At 35.5% G+C, this 27,728-nt stretch overlaps 2 protein-coding genes across 2 annotated transcripts in view; both read left to right on the plus strand.

The window, feature by feature from the left end:
* Positions 1-441, plus strand: part of LOC120591213 (rho guanine nucleotide exchange factor 38-like) — a 99,709-nt gene extending 99,268 nt beyond the window's left edge. The window contains exon 5 of the mRNA XM_039848820.1: positions 290-441. Coding sequence (XP_039704754.1) covers positions 290-441 — 152 coding nt within the window. The remainder of the gene's footprint in view (positions 1-289) is intronic.
* Positions 89-27,717, plus strand: LOC120591167 (rho guanine nucleotide exchange factor 38-like). The gene is made up of 7 exons (XM_039848750.1): positions 89-437; positions 6,704-6,721; positions 15,325-15,524; positions 17,799-17,932; positions 23,409-23,513; positions 24,989-25,111; positions 27,661-27,717. The coding sequence occupies exons 2-7, from the start codon at positions 6,714-6,716 to the stop codon at positions 27,715-27,717; spliced, it is 627 nt and encodes a 208-aa protein (XP_039704684.1). The 5' UTR covers positions 89-437; positions 6,704-6,713.
* The last annotated feature ends 11 nt before the right edge of the window (positions 27,718-27,728 follow it).

Below are 27,728 nucleotides of genomic sequence, written 5' to 3' on the forward strand. Positions count from 1 at the left end.
TTTTTTTTTTTTCTGTTTATCTCTCTTAAGTGCTTTATTTTTTGTTTTATAAAAGATGGGAAGGAAGGCAGGGAAAAAGGAGGGAGGGAAGAAGGAGGAAGGAAAGGAGGAAAAGAAAAGGGGGGAAAAGGCTACTTAATAACTTCCACCCCTGAATAACCTGGGGATAAAGTGGGACCCATCAAACTTTTCAACACTGGTCAACAAAGTTGAATAATAAATATGTGAAGTGCCACTTTGGTCTGACTTGGTATCATTGTGCCTTTGTTTTGCATTTGTTTTGCATCAGGAGAAGTATTCTTGCAGATTAAAGGGCCTCTGGAGGACATTTATAAAATCTACTGCTACCACCACGACGAAGCACACAGTATACTGGAGTCCTATGAAAAGGAGGAAGAGCTGAAGCAACATTTGAGCCTCTGCATCCAGTCCTTAAAGTAAGGCCTTTTCAAATGATGATTTCCATGTGCTCTCAGTTGCCTAGCAGGGAACATTTTAACTGGATGTAGATGAAAGGTCTCACATAAATCCTAGGTTTTCTGAGGCTTTCTGAAAGCTCTACTTTGCGCTCTCTTTATGAAAAGCTAACATGTCAGAAACCCTGATTGACTTTTCTTTCCCCCCTGTGAAGATAACTAAAAATAACATGGGAGAAGATTCGGGGCTCTGTAAAGACAGAAAAATGCACTATCAAAAAGTGAAATGTGAAAGAAAAGCCCCTCCTTAAAGCCGTTATTACTTGTTCCCACATAGATCAAGGAATATGTATGACAACACGTGGCACTGTGACCACTGGAGCACATGGAATAATAAAATCAGTGGAATGTCCATGGCTCTGACTGGCCCTCACTGTGGGGCCAGAGGAAAGACTGGTGAACACAGCTCAGGCCCTGTTAAAGTTTTTTCAGGAAAATTAGTCATGCCTTCCTCCTCATCCTTAAATTGTTGGTAGAAGGTGCTACATAATATACTTTTTTTTTTAATCTAGAAGAAATATTTATGCATTATAAAAATCTGAACGATGTGAGAAAGCATGAATAAAATAAAAACCCTTGCTATTCCATGTACTAATTCTTTCCTAAACCATGTATTAATAACCACAATTTGCATTTTCTTCAGAGCTTATCTATATGCAAAAAATATGGACGTGTGTTTGGGGTGATTCTTTTAAATGGAACTGGTATCTTACTATATATAGTTTTTTTTGAAACCACAGAAACCTTAAAGCCAAAATTACTGCCTTGCTCCATATCTTACTTAGTAGTTCTATTGCAGTCTTTTATGTCTAAGGGTTACTTATTGTCAAATGGCCTTTATTAAGCCAAGAATTATTCAAACAAAGAGAGCTGTGGCGTATAAATCACTACACAGCAACCAGTCTGACTTTCTAATGCATCCCCCTTATATAGTGTATTGTAGGGGGCAGAAATGGGGATACGAATGTAGTACAGGAGGTTGCTAGCTGAATTAAATTGAAATCAGGAAGCTAAATGAGACTACTCTGGAGAAAATCTTTCCAGCGAGAATTGGGACTGAAAGTGGGTTTAAACTGGGCCCGAAGGATGTTTTAAAACTAACTTTATTGCCCTCTACTGGTTATTACGTTATTACAGTTCTTTAACCATTTTTCTTGCCATGGAAAAGAATGTATTTAAGTCACTAAATCACAAGCATTTCCCTAAGTGCTTGTTCTATACCAAGCATAGTTCTGGGTGCTGAAAATACAAAAAGAAAATAAGATTCAGACCCAGCCCATAAGGAGCTCAATATGATCAGGCAACTCTTAAAGATAATATGTGCTAAGTAAGTAGCTCCAGTTAATTATTTCTCCACCATTGGAAGTTTAGTTCAGAGTTAGCAAATCAATTCAAAGAAACTTTAAAATTTGAAGTAGGACTCATATTAATAAGTTAATATGTTAATAGCAAAGCCTTCTAAATATGCAGAAATGTTTTTGCCTAGGGAGAAATAATGATGTTATCCTGGGTGTGAATGAACACCTTTTCTACCTTATACAAGTGGCAAGATCTGATCCAATAATGTCTACCTTGAGCCTTTTTCTTTCTTCAGTACTTAGAAATGTAAGAGAGAAATTCCATCACAAGGAAACAACTAACACCTTGCATCATCAGTAAAACACCCACCACAGGAGTGGAGGTCTATATGGGGAGAGGATGTAGTTCATTACTTTGGCATGTGTGCTTAACAGCTGGACAGAATTGGAGATGTCTATTCAGAGGGGATGAACATTAATTTATTATTCATTAAGCTTTTGACCTCCAAGAGAAAGAAATTGACCCTGCCAAAATATCCCATTAGGCAGTAACGCTCAATGTCATACCCCTTAGAAAGTAGCTAAAGGCACAAGTAATTTTCAAACTTCATAAAGTCTTAATTACTGAAAATTACTTTCAGATCCGATAGTTTATTCGATCTCTTTCTAAGAGCCTTGAGTTAAGAGCCTGGTGATGTCCCAAATCTTGTATATTCAGCACCATTCTGATTTTAGGGACTAATTTCAGGCACCTAAAGGCACTAAGGTTTAGAAACTACAAAATCCAAAGGAAGTAATATTGGCAGAACTATTTCTTAAGGGAAAGAAAAATCAAAACAAAATAGCTTAAGTTAGAGCTATTTTTCTAAAAGTTGCCTTTCCATGAACATAAAGTTAATGATGAATCATACTGGTCTGCCTGAAAGCTGAGAGCGGTAGAATTATTGACATTACTATAATACTGACCTCGATTGAGCTAAGCTTTAAATTCTGAGAAACAGGTTTTCAAACAGGTTTATAGGCCAAAGAGAGTCTGGAACACCCAAGGGCTTGGTTTTCTTTGCCAAGTAATCAGTCAAAGCTATTACCGCAGCTCTGCCTTTTCCTTGTGGCTAAATAACAAAGCCCAAGTGCACAGTTGCCAATTTCTAATAAATTTTGGGTGTGGCCTCCATTTTTTACTGTGCAAGGGAATATTAGAATAACTGGGTTTGAAGTAATATCCACAAGAGAAGTGGCTTCTTGCACAGAAGTTAAAGAGGATTTTAAAGCAACTTAGGGTTGCAGTTTAACCAAAATTAAAATATGTTTATTAAGGGCCTAATAAATATTTATTAAGAGTGCTAGATAAAGCTGAAAATATTTTTTAAGTATATGTATAAGCATAGTTCATATCTCCTAGTAACACACCTTCCAGTTGGGTAGATAAACAAAACCATCTGGAAATTTTAATAATAATACTAGAGTTAATTTAAGTAACACACCAGAAAGCTGTCACAGTGGGGTTCAAGACTCATTTCCAAAAAGATGGTAGAGAGATTTCCTGGGTCTGTAACAGACTTGAGCTCGTAACCTTTGGCTATTCTTTGAAGCCCAGAAAATCAGAAAATGATTTTGAATCCCTTTGAAACATGAGTGCGGTGTTTCTTGATGTATGAGTTCTTCTGCATCGGATCCACCAGGGATGTGTATTAAAAATGTAGATTCCTAAGCTCTGCTCCAGAACCACCCCCACCCCAAAAAAAAGGATCCCTGGGGGTCCAGTCCAGGACTAGGCACTTTAACCAGCACCCTCAGGTAATTGTGAGCTCACCCTCCAGTTAAGAACCACTTTAGAGAAAGAAATGCTCACAGTACTCACTCGCCGCTTTCCCCGAAGCACATGGCCTTTTTTCACGACCATGGGTACAATCTAAGCGGTCATTTCAGGGTTTGGAGGCCCTAAGAAGGAAAAGAGTGAAACCATCCAGGAACACAGTACTGCATCTGCGCCGATAGCGTACAAATTGGAAATCTGCAGGTTTTTATTTATTCAATGAGGAGCATTTACAGAGTTGTATTAGTGACCCCTAAGATTGTGTGAAATGCCATATTAATATAGTCTCTAAGCTTATAGAAGGTATTTGCTAAAGATCCAGTTATTCAGCCTCTTTGGGGTTATTTAAGGTTTCTGATCTGTATGAGGAAAGTGAAAAATAGAATAGCTATAAAAGCCAGTGTTGCTATAATTAGAATAGCCTGTCTGCTGCCTCCTTTTACTGTTTTTCTAGTTATAAATACTGCCAAATCCCTGCTGCCTTTCAGAGGCCCTAGAGATCTGTTTATTTTGTAATAGAAAAAGAATGAAGGGGCTTTTCCAAATTTTTTGCTAGCTGGAAGACATATTTCTAATTTCATGTCTAGTTGTTATAAATGTATCTATATTTCTCTTCCTAACCAAGGCCACTGTCCATAGAAGGAAACTTCCGACTTATACTCACCTGGGTACTTTGGCTGCTCACATTCCTGCTATGGCATCTCCATCCAGGGAGGAAGTAGAAGTTCACGCGATGCAGAATCTAAAAGAATAGATCTCAATTTTTCACCACATTTTATATTTCATAATATTATTCTAATAGAGTGGTCTCATAAAAATTAAAATTACTTTTGGAAATTCTTTCAGTTCCTTGGTATGTGGCATCACGTTTGAACAAAGACTATAATCCTTAAGGAATAGCCATATAAAAACTTTTATTAATTGTGAGTTAAATTATAATGAGCCCACAGGATAGAAGGTGTGGCTGTGACTATATTGAGTTACTTTATCCCATAAAACGGGTAAATGAACACAATTGAACTCCCTCCTGCCTGAATTATCCTTGGCTAGGGTTAACCTCTCGAAAGTTTTATCCTAAGAGAGAGATTTTTTTTCTTAAATGTTGAGCAAATAAAAAGATGTTATAATGTAGTGCCGCTATTTCACTAACTCCAACAGGGAAAACCTGTTGGAAAATCTCTCAGGCTCCTTTTCATAAAATGTTATACTTACAATAAACACAGGGTTCAATTTATGTTATAATATTTAGGTTTTATTTGGTAAAATAAATGAAATCGAAAAAGAAAAAAATTTTCCATGTCTTCTCTAGGAGTTAAAAGAAGAATCCTTTTTTCAACTTCAGTATGTGTTTTGGTCCCGAAACAATCACATTATTCAGTTTGTTTCCAATAGAAAACTGCATTTTAATTTTTATCCAACTACTGCCCCAAATTTTCTGATCTATGATCCACAGAGCACATTGGGAAAACGAAATTCTTCATTACAAGGGGATAGAAATCAGGGAAAGAATGTGGGCTTAAAGGAAATGAATGGACAAAAATATTGTGCAAGGGGATAGTGGTGGTGCAATTTCTTTCACTGAAGTAAAGGACTTTTTCAAATAACAGTTAATAATTGCTTAAAATTGTGGCAGCTGCTGATTTTTTTTAAAAAATTACAATTTTCTGCTTGACCCAACTGGGAGGTCTTAGATTCAGCAGAACCTAATTATTTCAAGTTGTGTAGGAATCCATTCATGAAACACGTCTGAAGAGTGAAGAAATAATTGCTTTACACATCTGTATACCATTATTTTCCACATATATAGAGTACTGGGATTACTTTTTAAAAACTTAAGATCATTAAAATTTATACAATTCAGCATAAGTATTTATCATTGAATTTTTTCTCAATCATTGAATATGAAAAGACCATCCACTATTATAGAATAGAATCACAAAATATTTTTATATTGAATATGTTTACTGTATTCCAAAAGACTGGAAACCAGAGGTCAAGGAGATCAGGTTATTAAAACAGATTATTACTTCTCTTTAGCAACATGAGAGTTTTAGAGAAAAACTTCCATCTCCCTTGTTCCTGAAATTTAACTTGAACGATTCCCACTTTTTATTGTTAATTAATTAATTTGGCAAATATGTTTTGTGCTCCTGCCATGTGCCAGTCACTTTTTCAGGTACTGAGGCTAAAGAGGAGAACGAAGAAAGCCTAAATCCTTGCCCTCCTTAGGTTCAAGAGTGGAGAGATAAATAATAAACTGAGTAACTATATAGCATATTAGAAAGTGACAAAGCGCTATGGAGAGAAATAAAGCTGAGAATAAGGATAGGGAGTACAGTGGGAGGCAGGGTACAATTTTTAAAAGGTTGGTCAGAGAAAGCTTCACTCAGAAGGAACATTTGAGCAAAGGGCTGAAGGAGTAAGGAGTGAGCTTTATCTGGAGAGAGAGCAATCAGGCAGAAGAACAGCAAGCGCAAAGACTTTCAGGCAGCAGTCTGTCTTTGGGCTTTAGAAAGAACAAGCTGACCTGTTGGTTGCCATAGATGGGTGAGTAGGAGAACAACAGGAAATGAGGTAGAGAGGAGATGGAAGGAGAGGTAGATCAGGTTGCCTTGACAGGACTTTAGTTTTATTTGAACGATGCCTGGTGAAAGTTCTTGTGAGAATTCTCTTATCGAAAAGGTAAATTGTTTATAATCCACATCTCTATATGCACAGATATTACAGAGCACACAACAGTTGTTTTTCTACAAGTCAATTACACTTTTCTTCGTAATCTTATAATCCATTTTTTCTATTGCTATATTTAATAGATTATTTTTATAATGTAAACAAAAATTGACTTTTAAATCCATTCTTAAACGATCAAAATTTACTAACTACAATCTGAATCAAGTTTTTAACCTAATATAAAGTGTAAAACAAAAATGGTACATACATACGAAAATAAAATTTTAGCGACATGATTATAACATGATGAGACCAATTCTACAAAACATACATGAAAATGACTTATTACTTTATTTTATATAATAGAAATTTTAAAGTTTTATAATGTTTACCTCAAATATGTGGATTTACACAAATTTACTTTTTCTCCCCCTCTCTTACAGGAAAATATACATGCAAGAGTAAGTACTTTTATCTTAATAATAGAAATCAAATGTAACGATCATAAGAAAAAGCTGTTGAATATTTCTGTACAAATCAAAATTCTTAGTGTTTACAGTTTTATTGCTTTTAATAAATAAGTCAAGATTTCAAAAACATTTGCCATAAACATTATTGGTACATTTATTTGAAGTTTGTCTGAGATGATCTTACATATTAAATTATTATCCTACATACTTTACCAAACATTTTAGGAGAATCCTGGGATATAATTTACTTAAATCACATGTTTGCTGGTGCCAGAAGCTCTTCAGGAACTGCTTATCACACATATGTTTAGGAAACTTAATGTGCCAAAAATACTTTTCTCTAAGAACAACATTAGTCTTAAAAAATCTCAGATTAATACCATACTGTTTTTGAAGTTACCATAGGTTAATGTACAAAAGAAAAGATTCCTTACATATTAAAGTAAAATATTGGGTTTCTCTTTATTTGGACTCATATGATTTATGGGAAAAAAATCATACTCACATATATAGCATGAAAATGAATATTAAGATGAAATAGTTGGTCACTAAGACAATGTAGAAATTATTTTATAAAAACAACGCACACATGTACACATTTTGGAAGACGTCCATTTTTATAGGAGTAAAGCATGTCTAGCCTGATTAGTACTGAAAGGATGATATTGACTTATGAAATATGAACTCCAATTTACAGGACTTTTAAAAAGCATACGTTTGGCTTAGCATGATCAGCAACTATGTGAGTTCTTGAGTTCCTAGTTTGTTTGTGTGTTTGCGTGTGTGTGTATTCTAAACTCCTGAAATTTTACATCAAGAAATATAAAATTTACAAAGTAAAAATTATATTAATTTAAGCTGTAAGTATCTGTCATTCATGCTTTGGTGCAGAACAACCTTGAGGAAAGACAGAATTCCAGGAGCAAAGTGGAAGAATCAGACATCATCCAGGAGACTTGTGGACTAAGGCTTTATACCTCAGCCAAGCTGAGAAGTTTTGGTTAGTTTTGGACCAAACAAGCAGCTGGTTTTCTCACTTTATAAGTCTTTTCTTTCAAAAGAAAAAAAAAATCCTATAGTATAAACAGATATGAGTAGTTTTATTCAATGAGTTCCCAAATCCAAGATCATTTGACTATGAAGATGTGCATAATAGAAGAACCAAATCCAGGGTCATTTGAATATGAAGATGTGCATAATAGAAGAAGAGAGTCTTTGGTCCTTCCACACACCAGGGCCTTCCTGGTTTCTCTTCGATGATAGTCGGTGAGGATGCAGGGGTAGGGCTTGCTATCTTATTATAACGCCTGTGCTCCATCATTGTGCCTGGAACTGGAGGTTCACATAGCTGGATGATTAAAGAACTTCATATGGTACAAATTCTGCTTAGGTGTTTTTCCCACAGTCTAGGTCTTTGTGTGTGAGAGAGAGATTCAGAGGAAGAGAGCGAGAGACTTTTTTTAATACAGTTAGCATGCACAGGCTCCTCCATACAGAATACTTACAACGAATAGTACATTGTATTGAAATACTTGCTTAAAAAATGGCACTAGCTTTTGCGCAGATCCTGCTGTGTGGGAGTTAGCAGACTGTGCATGCCCCCTCTAGCCTATCCTATATATCTAAAATTGAAAAAGAGGAAGAGCATTCACAGCATGTGGCTGGATGAACATCAAAGCCACTTCTGTCATGAGTTATTTTTTTTCCTGTTTCTCTCACTCAGGTCATGAGGCACACAAGCTGCAACATGAAAGGGTAAAAGGCAATGTCAAGGGCTGTGTAATTGGGAGGCTCCTTAGTAGCTAAGGCTAAGAATATTGGAGCCAAGAGTACATTTAAGGGGGGTAGGTTTTTAAATGGCCTCCTAAAAAGAAGCCCATACTTAATAGAAACTAAATTTTTTTCTGTTTTATTTTTCCAATCTACATTTTTAAAAGTACAGAGAAAGGCAAAGATATTTATAACTTTTAAAATGATTAATTTGAATTACAATTTTATGCAAACATCAAAGACAGTATTAAAATGACAAGAATCATAGAATCCCCTGTCCTCCCAAAAAGTATCTGATACAGTCCCATGTTCTAAAGCAAGAAAAATATACCTCTTCTAAATTTAGTTATCTCCAGAAATGCAGTTTTGGATCTTCTTGTTTTCACACTTTTCTGTATATGTTCTATGTCTGACCAGCTATTCCAACCTTTGGATCTCAGGGGTTTTTATTAATTTCAAAATGTTATAAGTTATTTTCTCTTTTCTTAAGCTTCATATTTTCAAAATTATTAAAGAAATACTGCAAAATATAAAAAATTAAAATGACAGGAAGGACAATTAGTGGTCGTATTTTATAGTTAACTATTATAACATTGTTAAAATGTGAAGTTTTCACTTCACCGTAGTTTTTTCTCTATATACATACCAACTAAAATAGGACTGCTATATATTTCCCGTACGTCAACTTGCTACCTCATTTATCAATACATCCTGAACATCTTTCTATGCAGTAAACATAAATCTCCATTGTTTGATGACTGCATAATATTCTATCTGATGCACAGACCATAACTTACAGATACTTGAATTGTGTCTGTCTTGTGAAGATTGATGCTGTGTTCGTTCTTATACATGATCTCTGCACAATAATTTAATTGTTTCCTTAGGAAATTAAAAGTGGGATTGCTAGACCAAAAGGCATTCGATACTGATTGCCAGAAAATTTCAGAAAAGTTGAACTAATTTATATTCCCATTACCTATATATAAGTTGTCTACTTATCTACAACTTGCCAGCACTAGATACAATTAATATTTGTATCTTTACAATGTGTGGCAATGGAATAGGCCAAAAATAGTATTGTATTATTTTAATTTTTATTAATAATGATCTTGTGCACTTTTCATATGGTTTAACCAGATGTATTTCACCTCTAATGAATTATCTTCTTTACTGATTGTTCACTTTTATTGAGATATTCATGTTTTCTAATAGATTGATAATGGTTCTTTAATTAGCAAGTATTATCTGTCTTGTGTGCTATAAATGATTTCTAGCTTATCATTTGACTTTTAATATAGTTATTGAATGATTCTGTTTTTGTTTTTATCTGTACAATTCTACAGAGTAAATTTTTAAATAGATTTATCACTTTTTTCTACTGTGGCTGTTGGATTTTGTGTATTGTATAGAAACACCAAGATTGTTTTTAAAGTGTAACCCTATGGTTTCTTCAGGTTATTGTATAGTTTCATTTTTAACATTTAAATCTTTGATCATCTGGAAATTATTTTGGTGTAGAGTTCATTTTTATTATTTTTTCTATGCGGCTAGCTAATTATCACAACACCTTACATTGAATAATTCATTTTTTCCACTGAGTAGAAATGTCATATTTACCATGTAGTTAATTTCCATACATACTTATATTTATTTCTTTACATCTATTTTGTGCTAATAGATGTACTCTTTTTTATACCCATACCCATATATGTACCCATGCCAACTGATTTCATTTTTGCAGCTTTATATTTTATAGCAGGTATATCAGATATTTTGATATCAGATTATAACTAATCCCAGCTCAGTACTCTTGCTTTTCAGAATTTTTTTTGGATATTCTTGCATGTTTCCTTCTTTGAAAATTTTCTCTTTTTTGTAAAAATTATATGTGCCATGGTTTAAAAAGCCAAATAGTTCTACAGGACTTAAGAAAAGTAGTAGTCCTCTCTTTTCTGAACTGCTCCTAAATGTTCATCCTGTAAACACACGCATTTTCACATCTTTTAGTTGATTATTTTGGAATTTATCTTCATGACTCTAAAAACACGTTTGGTTTTTCCTTTTGGGGTCTTATGTATTGACTTCCCCCTATAGAAGACAAGAATTTGTCTCTCTTTCCTACCTCATCTCCACTACACACACACACACTCGCACACATGTGTACACATGTGTACATGCACACTTATATTCTTCCTGTCTCTCCATTCTCCCTATATAGCTAGTTACATTGTAATTTGGATTAGATCAATAATCAGTGTTTGAATTATACCTGAGTAAATTTCTTTTCAGAGATAAATTTTGGAATAAATCATTACTTGTTTTTCTGGGAGTTAACGATTATTTTTTTTTCCTTCATTTTATTAGTTTTCTTTCTGTTAATCATTAATGCCAAACTCACAGCCAGTCATATTCAAGACACCCAGATGCATTACCTAGCAATTGCACCTCCCTTAAAAAGCCTCTCCTGGAGCCTTTTGACCTGTCGAGTTTGGACCAATGACACTGGGCACAACTGTCTTTTAGAAACTCCCCTCCCATCATCCTGGAGATTCCCTTTGCCTCTCTTGTTTTTGGCAGAGTATATTCTTCAATAGTTTCCTCTATTCATCAAAGAAGGCATGGGAAGTAAAATTTTAAGAACTTTTATATCTGAAGTATATTTATTTTATCCCCACACTTGATTTGTAGTTTGAATTTTAAACTATTGAATTCTGAATAATTTAGAATTCAAAATTGAAAATTTTTCACCTTCAAAATTTAATGGTAATTCTTCATTGTTTCCTAGCTTTCAGTGTTGCTATAAGAATTCTGAAGCTTTTTCTTATTCCTAATTGTTTGCACCTGTTTGTTTATATTTCTCTAAAGGATTGTAAGATCTTCTCTTTGCCCCCTACAGTCTGAAGTTTCACAAATTCCAAGGTGTGCTCTATTCCATCCATTCTGCTGAATACTCAGCGAGATCTTTCAATCTGCTAACCCATGTCCTTCCCTCGAATTGTTTCACTGACGATTTCTTCCTCATAGAATCTCTGTTCTCTCTTTCTCACTACTTTGATATTAAACCTCCTGGAACAGTCTTCTAATTTTCTACATTTTTCTTCTATTTTCTATCCCTTTCTGCTCTTCTCTCTGGAAATTTCATGAATATTTTCAGCAACGCTTGTGAGTTATTTCTGCTATTATCCTTTAATTTCCAAGAGGTCTTTTCTTAGGCATCCAGCTGATCTTCTTTATTTGCATAGCACCCTAAGTATTAGGCTGTTTCTTAAACAGGTTTTCAAGTAGTTCTTATTCCAATCTCCGCCTCCCTCTCTTTCCACTTCCACATGTTCTCAAGGACTCTAATTAATAAAACTTTGAAGGAATGATTAAATTATTGCCCTTTCATATTACTGATTTTCTCTGGCCTGCTATATCAATTACCATTCGTTCATCTCCTTTACCTCTTCTAAAATTTGTTTCATAGTTCTGTATTTATTTTTACAACTATTTTTAATTTATGGCAAATGATATTTGTTTATTATTTGTGTAGCAATATACAGTTTCTTCTAAAATTGATTTAAAGTGTTTAAAGGGAAATAAATTGAAAATAAATCAATAATAGTACAGATGGTTTGTGGCTACTCTAAAATAAATATTAAATTTAGGATACTTGTGGTCATAAAATAAGGAAATTCATAGTAATATGATCGATAGTTACATGATTATGTTTTCTCTCATTTTCTCCCTCTAAGTAAGAAATATAGATGTACCTCAAAGTTGAATATCTGATTTTTTTGTTTTCCATTATAGTTTTTACATTATTTAAAAGTCATTTTAATTTTCATTGTGCAACTGTTTCCTTGTATTTGATGTGAAGCTCTTTATAGCAAAACTGGATGCTGCTAAAACAAAGCCAGCTATGTTTACTTGACTTTGTAAATTCCTAATAATAATTTATATTGAGATTAGTGTAGCTACTTATAGTACTAAATACTTGCCAAAATATTCATAATAAGAGGAAGAAGACGAAACAGAATTACAAATTAATAACTACCTTAGTTTTTAGCCCAGTATATATGGGGAGTTGTTACATATTTGGTTACTTTCTATGGGGGAGGCATGTGCTAATTGGCTAATTGGCTGAGCTGGGTTGTATCACACATAGGACTTGTCTACCTCACAGTTATCAGAACTTAATCTTACTGGGTGGGATAAGGTGGGTGAGTTTTGTGACACTGAACACCTGGAGTGTCATTATCTTATACCATCCTCTGTCTTTTCTACCATATTGTTCATCTGTGTGATGCAGATGTCAAAACATCATGGCTCATCACTTGGGCAACTGTCAAAAGTCCCTGTCTGAATACAAAAGTGTCTGGGAAATTTCTGGTTTTTGAGAAAGCCTTTTTAATATTTGCATTTGTGATGCTTTTAAGAGAAACAGTAATCATTTATCATTGTTATTATTGCCATTTGAAACATAAAAGGGAGAGAATAGAACTTTGATGCCAGAACGATGGGAAAAGAAGTAGTGATAAAATTTGTACACAGCTAAAGGGCTTAGTTTGGTTTTTTGACAGATCTTGGAAGATCTTTGACAGATAAGGAGGAAAGGAGGGAGAGCAGCTCAAAGATACAAAGATATCTTTTAATATATCTGGAGATATTTTTTGTAATTAAATATATAAAAATAGATATATAACAATAGACCATACTAATAAATTATTAAAACTGAGTTTTCTTTGATTGAATTGTTTGATTATATTTTGATGGCATTTTTAGTGAGTTTTAGAAGATTTATAAATAATATTAAGTGTTAGTCAAGGGAAAAACTCAGAAGAAATTTTGATCATATTCATATAGACAATATGATTTCTAGTCAAGTTAATACCTTCCATATTCCCGACTTATTATTATTTAATGGAATTATTTCTACTTAGTTCTCTAAACTGTTGTATTGTTGAAGAATCTCTGCTTAAGATAAATAAGAAAATTTGCCCTTCATATTCAAAGGTCCTGCTATTGATAGGCCATCAGTTAGAAATGTTTTACTTATTTTTTCAGTATTCATAACAGATTTATATTTTTTCATCTGTTTCACGCAGTCCTCTTAGAAACTAATAACATCTCTCTCTGCCTCTCTCCTGCATATCTTCTTTGCCACTCTTTCTCCTGATCTCCCTTCCTCCCTTCCTTAATAGATTTGATGCAAATGGGTAGAAAGTACAAGGTAAATCATATTAAAGCAACATTTTACTCCTTTGCAACCTTTTTTTATTTTGTTTTTTTCTTAAAAAAATGCTACCTTTTGGTTCACTTTAGTCTTTGTCTCTATTATATTATCGTCATTTGCTCAACATGTGAACAAAATCCTTTTATTAGGACCACTGTGAATTTCTTTTGGGGAAAAAGTAAAGTTCAATGTAAAATAAAAGCACATTACAGAAAATCTAAGAAATCTATAAATTCAGTTTACCTATATTCATTGAGAGAATACCATACGTCATGCCAAAGATATAGTGGTGACAGAGAAACTGAGCACAAATTGGTAAATAGAGAAACAAGGTGATTCCAGGTAGTGATGGGTGCTATGATGAAAATAAAATGGGGAGATGTGACAGAGAGTGACTGATGTGTGTGTATGTGCACGCGCACACATTTTGCACGTACACATGATAATCAACATTCCCTCATCTATCAAATGAAGAGTGCATTCTACGGTATCTAAGGTAACTTCAGATCTTTCTTAATGAGAATTTTTTATTTTATTCAATATTTTTTAGATTCGTTTCACTATTCCAATCAAGTTCTGTTTTCTCTCTATATTAGTGCTTAAAAAATAATAATTGAAGAATGAAAAATTCACCTATCAGGATTTGAAAACTGTTCTGTATTCTCTATCTACTAAATAAAAACCTAAAGGAAAACAAATATATCGATCCACCAAAAGAGACTGAAAGTCTCTTTATTTGCCTTTTTGCATAAAGAAGCTTTTAAAAACCATTGCATTCTGGCTGAAAAATGAATGCCAGTGGATTAGACAATGGCATCACGAAGCTCGTAGCTTTTTCACTGCCTGTGAACTACTTGGCCAGTTGAAATGGCTCTGTCCTCATCTGAGAAGCCCCTAAAAGAAGAATCAGGCATGTGTGCCCACTTTTGTGTAGCTATTTGAAAAGCTGTTGGTTAAGAAGAATTTCACACAGAAAGTCCTAGAAAGTCATTGCGCAATAGCAATGATCAGTGATAGTGACGGTTATTAATAATATCTAGAGAACCGTGGCATTTGTTATAAATCTCTTTGGGGGACTGCGGTAGAACCTCTGAAATATTATAAATGCAACTTCTCAATTTGTTAGAAGACAGAAGACGATTTCTTTTGACTATACTTGGCAAGCCGTCTTTTTAGATTTTACAATGAGTTTATTTTTCTCACTAATAATCACAAAAATACCAACAGCAAAATGTATTTTCTTGGTTGTCATGGAAAAATGCATTCTGAAGTTGTTTTCTACTATTATTATAAAGCTTAGTATTTTTAAAAAAAAAAACGCTGTAAGTGGAATATGGATGGAAATCATGCATTGGGTCCATTCTGGTGGACAGATATACTCATTTGTTTTCTTTCAGCTTTTTGTTTAGTAGTAGGATCTTTCAGCCCTGCTTCTTTCTGTCATCATTGCTCTTGCTTTCATTTAGAAATTGCACATAGCCAAATTGGGAGATGGGGAGAGAAAGAAAAACAGTTTCAGGAATAATCATGAAAAAAAATCACAAAACCAAAAGGGGGTTAATAAGACAAATGTTTGTGAAACTGATATTATTTATCCGCATCGTAGAGGCAAACCAAACTTACTGGACATGGGCTCCTTGATGATCAAACCAATTCAGCGCGTGATGAAGTACCCGCTACTGCTGTGCGAACTCTGCGGTTCCACCCCTCCCAGCCACCCGGACCGCGGCGCCCTGGAGGAAGCCTTTGCTGCGGTGAAAGGCATTAACGTAAACATCAATGAATTTAAAAGACGGAAAGATTTAGGTAAGAAAAGATATAATGAATCGTGCGTTTCCTGTGATTGGAGTATTTTGCCTGTGTTTCTGAGAATCAGAATTTCAAAGTAGTTACAGCAGTTGCAGTGCTTACGATCATTTGATATTTGGACTTACAGGCTAGGGAGGAGATTGTGGTTTTGCCTGGCCTGCTGGGTTCAGGACATCATGAGGCATAAAAACGACACTTTTTTTTTTTAATCAAACAGCCCTGTATTCAACTTCTTTTGACCACTGCACGCCTGGTCAAATATCGTTGGCTGAAGATACCCAGAGCACGTAGTCCTCCTCTTACTGGCAGTGTGTGTAGTAAGAGGGAGACATGGCATGGCCAGGTAACCAGAGCTGTGTGAAGCTAGAGCTGAAAAGTGATGGTCCATGTGAGGCGGCCCAGCTGACACACCGGGCTCTTCCGGTTCCAGCACACAACGAATGGAGATTTTTGTTTTTGTTTTTGTTTTGGCAATACAGCTCCACTAAAGGGAGCAAGTATATTTCTTTCTCAAATTAGTAAGTTATTGTTAACTATTTGTTAGCTAAGATGTAAAATTGATGTCTAAAGTAGAATGTAGATTTCAAAAGAAGAGGCACAATTACACAGTTCCTATCATCCCAGTGCTTCCAGCTTTGTCGAAACTTAAGTTCATAATTGGCTTTGTCCTTTAACATTAAATCTCAATTCAACACTAAAGCAATGGTAGGACTTTGAAGTTAACTGGTCTGACCACTTCATTTATTTTATTATTTTTATTTTCTGTATTTTATTCAAAAATAATATGTATTTGTATTAATAAATTCAAATGGTAAAGAAAGGCATAAAGTAAAAAATGAAGTTGTAGAGTAAAAGACACCATAAACAAATTAAAAAGATCACAGACAAAAGATTATTAACTAGAATATATAATTATTGATATTAAATCAGTAATAAAAACATTCTAATACAGAACAGGTTAATATGTTTAAAAGTAATTCTGTTGAGAACCATATAATTTCATTCCTATGGATATGAAACTGAAAGCAACAAACGAACAAAACAGAGACTCTTGGACACGGACAACAGTTCAGTGGTTACCAGAGGTAAAGCGGGGAGGGGAGAAGTAGGTAAGAGTAAAGGTGGTCAAATATATGGTGATGGAAGAAACAAAGCAAAATTAAGATTTGACAAAGCTAGAAGATAGATAATAGTTGTTACATTATTCTTTTTACTTTTGTGTTTGCTTAAAATGTTTCAAAGCTTTCAAGAGGAAAAATTTTTCTCTCCCTTGATTCTAGTTTTCATAGCTTAGACTTTTTTGTTTTCTTCAGACTTTCTATGCCTTTTTTTTTTCTATTTTCTTTCTTCTCTCTCTCCTTACTCTGTTCTCTTTCTTTCCTTCCCTCCTGCAACACATACAGTGCTACAGTTTGCTGGATTTCATATCATAAACATTCTTCCAGTTAATATGGCCTTCTTTTTAATGGTTTCATAGTATTTCATTTATGAATGTATCATAATTTATTATACTATTTCTCTACAATACAGTTTTAGATTGTTTCCAAAATTTTGCTATTAGAAAAAAATGTTTGTTTCCAAAATTTTGTATTAGAAAAAAATGTAGCAAACAAAACTTTGTATACTCATGGAAAGCAGAGTTGTTTGCGTGGACTTCTTGGTCAGAGGCTATGAATATTTTAATTTTTATAAGATTATGCCAAATTGTTTCTACAAAAACTTCATTGGTTTAATTCTCATTAACAGTGTATAAGATTGTCCTTCTCTTCACACCCTTACCAAAAATGAATGTTAGGGATATTTAACATCTTGAACTATAAGACAAGTGAAAATGATTTTAAAGATTCAAAAAGTAAAGCTCAGAGAGGTGACTCAACTTAGCTTAAATCTCTCTGCTGGTAGAAAGCCACTCTAGGATCTGAGATCGCCTTACCGTTGGATGTCTTTTCTTAGTTAGGTCTTGATGCTTCATTCTAGTGATCCCAGATAGTAAGTGTATTTCTTATCTAAAAGGAAAGGAAGAGCTTTTTTCCAGTATCCGGGATTTCTTTGGTATGTGAGGTGATTGAGCCTTGGGCTTTGAGGAGTTCACGCCCTTGGACAGCTGGGTTTATGAAGGTCAGTGGGGTAGGCAGCTGGTGTTATGATTGGGCAGTGGAGCTGGAGCATATTGCATCTGTAAAATAAATATTGATCTTGAATACTTTGGATGGAACACACACTTTCTATGCTGCACATGTCCAGATACATTACCGCATTCTTCTCTTTCAGTTCTAAAATACAAGAAGAATGATGAGGATGAATCACTTAAAGATAAATTGTCTAAACTAAATATTCATTCAATTAGCAAGAAATCAAAAAGAGTGACAAATCATCTAAAGATTCTGACTAGAGGAGAATCACAGGTAATTTTTCTTCTTGGGCCACATACGGTTTCCCTGGGGACCATGAATGATGATGCGTTTGTGAGATTTTGTTTTGTTGTTCTCACAGCTGTTTCTAGAACATGGAGATTAAAGGTAATTGTCCAAAGGTGTTCCTTTCTCCCTTTCTCTTTTAGAGGAAATGGACTGAGGGTGGTTTTGACACTTAGCCGGGGTGCTTCCACTCAGGAAGCAGACAAAGCAGAAATAAGGACAAAAGGGCAGGACTCAACAAGGAATGCTCCGGGAGTCCTGACACTCATCATCAGCTAGCACATAATCTCACACAGGGCAATGCCCTCCTTTCATCCCTGTCTTCTTTCGGCTTTTAAAAAAACCTCCCTTTCTTTTAGGGACCCCTCGATGTTCATCTTATCTTTATTTCAACTATAATAAAAAGTGTTCATGTGCATATCTTGGCGAGATTTTTTTCCTGCCTCTTATGCCCTTTTCCCCCCTCCCTCCCCCATCCTCGAAAAACAAAAATAAAAACAACAACAAAAAGATGCACATTATATTACCGGGTAATTGTTTTGTGTCAGCTGTTAGCCTGACTTGAACCACTTTAATCTCAAACCCTAATAAGTAATGGATGGATTAGCAAAGGCTCTCAAACTTTAATGTGTGTAAGATTACCCAAGGAGCTTGCTAAAAGACAGATTCCAGAGTTCCACATGGTTCAAAGGTGCAACCTAAAAGTCTGTAGGCTTACATAGACTCCAGGTGTTTTGAAGCTAAATGACCTTGAAGTAAATGATCAGTGGAACACTCTTTGAAAATAACTAGATAGAAAATTTATGGCCTGAAGGTGGTGCAGTGGGTTTCTAACCAAAGCAACAAATAAACAAATGAAACAATCAAACAAACGAACAAACTCATAGGAACAGACAACAGAAAAGTGGTTACTGGAAGGGAAGTGGGAGTGGAAGAGGAGGATGAATTGGGTGAAGAGAGTCAAATATATGGTGGTATCAGGAAACTATGAGTGGTGAGCACACAATGGAGTACACAGATGTTGCTTTATAAAGTTTCACACCTCAAACTTATATAATTAACCCATGTTACCCAATACATTTAATAAAAGTAAAGCTTTTTAAAAAACAAAAAAAATGTAGGCAGGACAGTTCTTAAAATACTTGTCAGCTCCAAGCTGATCGAGAAGGGAAGGTTTAGGTGGTGAGACGCCCAGTTGAAAGAATGCATGAGGGGTTGACATGAGAGTGAAACAGCAGGCACCAACTTTTTTGTGGGGAGCGCGGTTCTATTGGGGGAGTGCAGTTCTATTGCGGGAAGCGTGCTTCTGCTTCTGCTCTTCTTCTGCTCCCCTTCTGCTCCCCAGGGGACCACATGGCTCCATATAGATCAGAGTACAATAGTGGCATCCAGCCACACATGTGTGATACAATAAGCTGAATTATATTTATATATTTTAGATGCACGCGCCCTACCGCACTAATATGACATTCTAAGTCCGGGGTCCTATTACTAGCCATGAGCCTGGATCACAGCCAGACCTGGGACCAGCCAGGCCTGGGACCCACAATACTATAATACTTTTTCCCTTCTCATTTGCCTGATGTTACCCCTTATGATGCTAACATCTCTAACTAAGCCTTTTAATTTGAACTAGAAGCAGCTAACTGTATGGAGGTTTGGCATTGGTTTTAGATGGTCAGTTTCATCTACCTCACTCTTTAGCTGCTCTGTTATTTTTTCCCCTTTTTTTTCCCGTTGTCTCTGCAGCTTTCTGACCACTAAGCTAGAAGTAGCCTCTTCCTCCTCTGAATGCCTAACAAACTTCCCGAGTATATCCCCATTGAGGCACTGTTAATATTTGCAGGTGTCAGCACAGGACAGAAATTAAGAGCACAGTCTTTGAAATCATCCAGATCTGGGTTTGAACCCTCGCCTCTGCCACTTCATGAATATCTGTCTTTGGGCATATATCTTAAATTCAGTGTAATCATCTGTAAATTGGGGATTATACTAGGACTTGACATATGGAGTTGTTGTGAAAATTAAATGAGATGACGCATATAAAAAAAGTACCTAACACATGAGTACTCAGTATACATTGGCATCATCATCATCATCATCGTTGTCATCATCATCTTTACTTTTTATCATTGTCTCGTATTGTTATTTACCTTTAATGTGCTGACTTCTTACTTTCCACACGGATGTCAACACTTTTATGCATGGCATTAATCAGATCTTTTACTTCTGTATTTTATAATGTCTTGGCATTTTTAAAAAGCTTGCCAACTGTGGAGAGCTGCCCCATCCAGGGCTAACCTGTTCTTAAAGATAGTGGAGCACTCAGCTGGAATCACTTCTTTCTTATGCAAACCAACCAACCCTGAGTCTATAGTCCCAACCACCTCCTCATCTAACTCACACACAAAGCCAATATTCTTCTGCCAGGGATCCCTGGGCTAGGTACCAAGCAATTACAGACCACCCTCTCCTCTTCCCTCCCCTCCCCCATAGCTCCAAGCCTAAGGGAATTATTCAAACTAGATAATCCTAAACTGTTTACCCCACCCCAGCTGTTTCTGTAGGTTTCCTAAAAAAAAAAAAAAAAAAAAAAATTCCAAAAACTGGGGCCTATATTTTCCCCTTACTCCTTCTTGCCATCTGACCAAGACCTAGTGACCCACTGTGGCCCTGCATGGCATATGGTGACCCCCTCTCTAGCACTTATGAGTATAATTCACTTCTTCCAAGCCTCGTTCTCGTCTCTTCTTGTGGCTGCTACGACTTTCCCATGCCATGTCCAATAAGGACATTCTTGGAACACATGGCTATGATTTGGCTATATCATTCTTCTACTTACTTCTTTATATTCTTCTAAGGATTCACTGGGCCTATTGTATAAAGGAGGTAACTCCAGGTCCCTACTCTCAATATAAAGCTGTAATGTGGGAAGTTTGGGACATTTACAGTGTGTGGCCATAGAACAGGGAAAGAAAAGTCAAGATATTTCAGCTAAAGACAACGATAATAAAATTGAATTGGGAATTCATTTGTGAAGAGATGGAACCTCCAGAGGCATATGTAAATATTGCGCAGAAAATTCTTCCCTACTCTTTGGGATGTTGCTTCTGACTGGAGACAATTCTGTTGAGGAACAGTAGGCAGGCCTTAATTCTGGGCAGGCTTTTGTAGGAGCTGTTACATCCTTTAACATATTTATCATCAGCTTCTGGTATTTTTCAATTGTGAACTAAAGTGAATTGTAGTTAAAGTGGCCTGGAGGGATATTAATTAGATTTTCCCCTTAATCTTTTGAGAGGATGTCCTGTCAGCAGTGAAGCATTTCACTGTTAATCAGAAAATCAGCTGCATAGGCTGGACTGTAGAAGAGATAAATCTCAAATCAGTCAATTTTGCACTTGTCAGCAGCTCAAGGGAAATATTTGGTGGAGTTAGGATATGAAATTATTACCCAAGAGGAAAATTCTATTCCATTCATCACACATGTATTGAACTCTTAGGTGCCAGATACTATATTACAGACTGGGAATACAACAAGGTTCTGAATTCAGACAACGTAGGTGTGAATCCTGGTTCTAGCTATTAATATGGGCAAGTTTCTTTTAACTTCTGATATTAGTTAGGGTAAAGGCCAAGCTTCTATGGCAGAGAGATTGTAAAACAAACACAGAAGCTAAGCTTAAGTAGGCTCTTCATTTATTTCTCTCTCTTAAAATAATCCTGAAATGGAGCCCAGATGGGTTCAGCTGCGTGAGATCCTTCTGGCTCCCAGTTCTCCCCGATTTTGTGCTGTGCTGTTCCCTAAACGTATTGTCTTCATCTGCCAGGTTAAAGCTGGGTCACTGCCATGTCTTTATTCGAGTCCTAGGGACAGTGTTATAAGGCCAAGATTCAGAAAAGAAACTTCACTTGCTCACATCCTATTTGCCCAACCCAGTTCCGCGGGTCGAGCCAGCTGCAAAGGACTGTGGGAAGAGTCGTCACCGGCAGGTCAGCCATGTGTCCAATTTAGAGTAGAGGTGCAGGTTCTGTCAGTAAGCGGATGACAGGGAAACGTCAACAGTCTCACCTCCCGGAACCTCTGCTTCCTTATCTCTGCAGTGGGGTTAATTGTAGCACCTGCCTCATAGGGTCATATAAGAATTAAAAGGGGAAAATGGAAGACAGGTTTTAGCATGGTGTCTGGAATATAGTACTTAATAGATATTAGCTATTATTATTATTATTAAGACAAAAATAATCTCAAATACTTTCAATCCATCAGAGGAGAGAATAGCTTAAATAATTAGTGTTGTGAGAGCAGCATATTCTAGCAAAATAAAGCAGCATGAGAAAAGCTTGGCTATGGAGGAGTGGAAATGGGCAATACTTCTCACAGTGTAATCCTTGAATCTCTTACTTTAGAAGTCACCTGGGCCCCACCCAAGATATACAAAACAAAATAGCTAGTAATGAGTTCCTAAAAACTGCATTAAAAAAAATCCACACAGCCTATTGTTATGTAAATCAAACTGGGTTAGAGCATAAAGATCCTAAAGCAGAAGGTGTTAACTTCTGTGTGGATTACAAAGAACTATGCTGCCCATTTAAACAAAATGTTTCTAAGTAAGCAATATTAAGGAGTTTAAAAACAAAATGTCACCATTTTCTATGCATTCAATTCTAAGGTTGACCATCTTAACAAATGTATGAACTGAGGACAGCTACAGTTATTATCCAGTAGCAAACCAAAAAATACATACCATATCCCACGAAACATTTGTGTGTTCACACAGGTTTTGCCAGCACAAGGCTGTTTCTGACCTTGTGTAGCAATTTTGATTGCCAAGAAATACTTCTCACCATCAAGAGAAATAATAAGTGTGTGCTTTTAGAAACTGCCACAAGCATATGAAAAACGTTTTTTTCCTGAATGCTTAACATGTAAGATAGCAAACAATAACTGAACACATGTGACCACTATCTTAACTCTGCTGAGTTTTCCTAACAGAAAGACAATTTTGCTAAGATGACCACTGTGAAATAAATTGTAATAAGTCATATCAACAAAACAACAAATTCCAGTCAATAGATCAAATTTTTAATTTTAATTTAATTTTATTAATAGTTTATAAATCCACAAATGTGATATAATTTAAGAGTACATACATAATATGTGCCATTAAAAACAGCAGAGAAAATTTTACATCCTACAGCTACTATGACATAGGCGAAGCTGTGTGAAAACTGAACAGCAAGTTAAGTTGGACCATGTGACTTTGCTGTGCTAACTGAACATCAGTTGTACTGTGAGCTGGTACACAAACAGTGCTGTGTTAAAGAAAGTCAGTACGTCATGAAAGGTTTTTATCTCAACAAGGAGCTTTTGGTAATGTACTGGGCCAATATGGCTCGTGGTATATTATTTTAAATACCAGATTCATTTGAGTTATAAAAATAAATACTTTCACCTGTATTTTAGGTGAAAGACAACACTTTTAATAGAGAAGAAAAGCTATTTAGATCTTTAGAAAAGACTGTGAGGCACTGTGTGAAGAACATTTCATTCTGTCTTCAAAACATACAGGTAGGTGAGACCCAACTGTTTTCAATTGTTTCTACAAGCATATTGACGGCAGTGGTTTTTAAGAAGAGTAAATGTGACCGTTATATTCATTTATATGATGACACCTACTGTATCAAATTTGGAAGGCTGCAAATTGCTGGTGAAGGAAGCCAATATAAAGACTCAGGTTTTGTTCTTCGTTACCTTACCTGCGCCCCCTTCCCCCATCCAAATCGCCAGATTGTGGAACATTTGCTCACATGATTGCCATGTGGTGTTGGACCATCAGCATACTTTCTTTATACTAGAGATAAGTTCATTAATGCGAAATTGCAGGCAAAGCAAAAATTTTCTTTGTTTATTTGTCTGATTTTCCTACCATACCTCTTTCTAGTACCTAAAACATATATTTGCAAATTTAAGAGTAGAACTGAAAGAAAAATAAAATCAAAGGGGGATATAAATGAAATTAGAGAAGTTATAAAGTAAAAAGTACATAACATAAAGGCCATTAAAAAAAGAAAAAAAATCATAGCTGGGTCTCCAATTTAGCTGTCTGCTATCTAGCAGCCAGCCCCACAAAAGGACATGGTGATCATACAATTCTAAGGCAAACTGAGCACCTCTAGATATTTTATAACCAGTGTTTTGTAATGCCTCTTGATAGCTCAGAATCAAATTAATAGATATTTCAAATTGTCCTTAACAATATCTTGACAATGGTCACAACAATGAGACATAGTTAGTAGAATTACATGTAACTTGGTTAATAAATGGTCCCCTCCCATTTTCTAGTTTTCTCTCAGATATTTGTTTTTGGACACCGATGTTTGCATGCTTAACTATCACAGTACCAAAGGCTGACAGGCACAATGATTTGGAGACAAAGTTCTATGCTACGTAACCAACAAGCCACATTTTTTTCTTATTTATTAACAGATGCAAAGCCTGATTTTACAATCGGGTTTACTAATCTCGTCCAAAAGCACTGCCTTCCGTGAAAAAGAAAAAAAGTTGTTGTAACAGCCAGAGGGCAGTGGGAACCCTATCCTTGACATATATTTCAAGGAATAGATGTCTCGTGAGAACATCTACAGAAAGGTCTATTTCCACCAACTGATTCAACAAAAGTATGAGCATCTTCTCTTAAAGAGAGCATTAAATTAAGGAAAACTGAAGACATAAATCTAACAAGTGTGATTTTTAACATTGGGGATCTATAAGAATTGAATGCTGAAGAATAGCCAGTGAGAGAATTTAAGACAGACTCCACTTAATAAAAGAGGGTGTCATACAGAGCAACGTGAGAAAGTGACTAAAGGAGAAAAGAAAATAGATTGTTACACATAAACCGATTTTTTTCACTTTTTTTTTTTCCTTTAGTATCTCTCAGTGGTTAACAGAGGGTTATAATAATGAAGTGCACATTTGGGATATGCTTAACTGTACTGACTTCAGAACTTTGCCCTTTTTGTAACTTTATTCTTGGGTTTCAGGATGCCATGCCGTTAGCTCTGCAGAGTGTAATGGAGCTCCAGGAGATTTCATGCAGCAAAGATGAGGAGGAGAGGGGCTCTTTGGGGGCTCCGGGAAATGCCCTAAATCCTTGCGATGACTTTGTAAGTTATTTATATTCACAGATAAAAGCAAATTCAATAGTAAGGTTAAAAGAAGAGCTGCTTTTCATTTATTTTTCTGAAGTTAGAAATAAAACATATACTAAAGTAAATACTAATGTCAAAATTAGTAAATTTAAACAGAATATTTTTTTATCATTAACTATTTTCAAGTGGATTAGTGAGGATTTTACTATAATCAAAATTTCAGAAGGTCTCAGACTATGTTTCTAGGGATAGTCGGTGTCTAAGCAGTTTTTAATTTAAGTCTGCATGTGAGGTAGCAAGCATTTATTAAGTTAAAAGCTGTGATTGTCTTAAAGGAATCTCTGGAAAAGCCCAGAGTCCTTACAAGAGGAGGGAAGCCCCCTCTAAAGATGGGAATTTATTAGCACGCTCTATGCTGGAGCGTAAAGTCTTCCTATTGAGAAAGGGCTTTTACGTAAGTCAAACAAATCTTGTGTCTTCTGTTCTGCGGTAAATATTTGTTTTCTAAGAGTTCTATAAAATACACAGAATCACAAAACATAGCTTGAGAATCATACAAAAAATATGCTTGAGCCAAGAAAATATTTGGGTGGCAAATTAGTCTGAGTAATACTGATTTTAACTTAGCATCTTTTGCTTCATAGGTATTATTTTGTAATAGTATTTCATAAAAAATATAAAAGTCTCCTACATAAAAAATATAAAAGTCTCCTTTACCATCTTGAAGATCCTCGAAAGTGGCATCTTTGTGTTGGCATTATTGGCATTTGGGGTCAGACAAATCTTCATTTGGTAGCCCTTTTGTAGAAGGGTGTTTAGCATTGTTGCATATTGGGCTGTAAACCTCAGTCGTGTCCCTCCATTTCAAGTCGTGACGTCCAATGAATAGCCCCACATATTTCCAAATCTTAGGATGCGATACAGCCTCCGCTACAGCAAAAAAATACACTGAGAAGCAACTCTCTTCTCTGGTAGGAGAAAATGGAAATTCAAGATTACATCTGAACTAAGATTTAAATAGATTAGATAAATGAGGGGGAAAGAGAAGTTGTTATGACATGTTAAATAAAAAAATGTGGCTAGTACTTACACATTTTCTTGGCTTAATTACAGAGAGCACATTTTAGAAAAGTCCTTAAGGTTGTGCTCTTTAGTTTAATTTCAATTTATTAACTAAGTCAATAAATACTATCGAGCACTATGTAAAAAGATGATATATAGCTTCTCCCTCATCAAGCATGCTCCAGAATTTGAGACAAGAAAGGCAAGGTCCTTCCTGGCCTTGCATAAAACCACAAGATGATACATTAGGATAATTTTAAATAATTATCAGAAAGCTCTACATAAAAGCAACTTTTTTATGGATAATGCATATTCAACTCTTTTTAAAAATCAAATATTAAGAGCTCAAAATCTATCTAAAGGCACAGTAGTTGTTTTTATCTATCCACAAGAGATACTTACCTACATATTTAGGACAAGGTATTAAAATAAAATCTGATTCTTTGTTCCAACCACATTTCTGATGTCCAGGAGAGTTGGTTCATGTCTATGGGTCACAGGACATATATATAGTAATTATATTATAATAATGTAACTAGATTAACTGTAGAGTCTGATCACGTCATAAACACAGCAATTTATCCCAGAACAATAAACAGATTCTTTGCTTAGCCAAAGGACTCATTAAACCGTCTGCAGGTGTATATTGATTATTTTATAAGTTAGACATCAAATTTAATCTGTGCTGGCTACTGCTGGTGCCAATAAGAGATTGGTTTCTCCTGTCTTCTAGATTTCCCAGGAGTTCAGACAAAGTTACCAGAGGCCATTGAAATTAATTAATACCAGCTGCCACTCAGATCTGATTCCCTAGGACATCTTTTGGGGTACAAAAGGAAACCTGCTTCCAAATTGCCATAACATAAGCATGTAACCCAAGCATGTATGATAAAGGGTGAAGTTAGGCAGTCAGCAAACATGAGATATGATCGCACTTCAGGATAGGAGAGGAAAGAGAAATAGAAATTAAATCTAGGGTCCTCAGGGTCTAGCATGGGGTTAGGCATTAATATGAAGTTCATTTTCAATGACTCAGATCTTAAAATGTAGCAATTTTTGACACAATCATCCTTAGTTTAATCCTTTAGTATATTTAAGGAGGAAACAATTACTCTGTGGTCATTTCCGTTACAGGAGTAGAATACTTATAACAAGGCTGCTATTCGTATAGAGGATACAATTCCACTACCAAAATTAGCCTCCAGGGTAGTCAGGAAATTGAGGCAGATGTGGGAGGAAGAGGACATAGTCTTTTCTAAAACCAACTATCTTCTTTCTATTGTTAGCAAAACGATTTGGTGACTCACTTACACAGTCTTGGCAGTCAAAGGCTAGAGATCAGCCCCTGTTCCCCACCATGTGTTGGCTCTGAGATTAGAAAGAAGAGAAAGGGGGAAATGTTGAAGGAAGTGACCCCAATGACAAACCACTGGCTGTAGAGAGAAAGGTGGAGTATATTTTGGGTGTGCAGACTTCCACTTTTATATTCTTCTTCCTTCCAGTCTTTCAGGTTCAATGTTAGAGTCGAGTCAATGTTTGAAGTTCTTGAACAGGTTTAGCTAGATGAAAA

This window comes from Pteropus medius, unplaced genomic scaffold (assembly GCF_902729225.1).
Source record: "Pteropus medius unplaced genomic scaffold, Ma_sr-lr_union100, whole genome shotgun sequence".
Classification (NCBI taxonomy): domain Eukaryota; kingdom Metazoa; phylum Chordata; class Mammalia; order Chiroptera; family Pteropodidae; genus Pteropus; species Pteropus medius.

What these genes read in the sequence shown, in the direction of transcription:
- LOC120591167 (XM_039848750.1), top strand. An exon ending in TAAAAGACGGAAAGATTTAG is followed by an intron (nt 15,525 to 17,798) that starts GTAAGAAAAGAT and finishes CTTCTCTTTCAG; the next exon opens with TTCTAAAATACAAGAAGAAT. An exon ending in TGACTAGAGGAGAATCACAG is followed by an intron (nt 17,933 to 23,408) that starts GTAATTTTTCTT and finishes CCTGTATTTTAG; the next exon opens with GTGAAAGACAACACTTTTAA.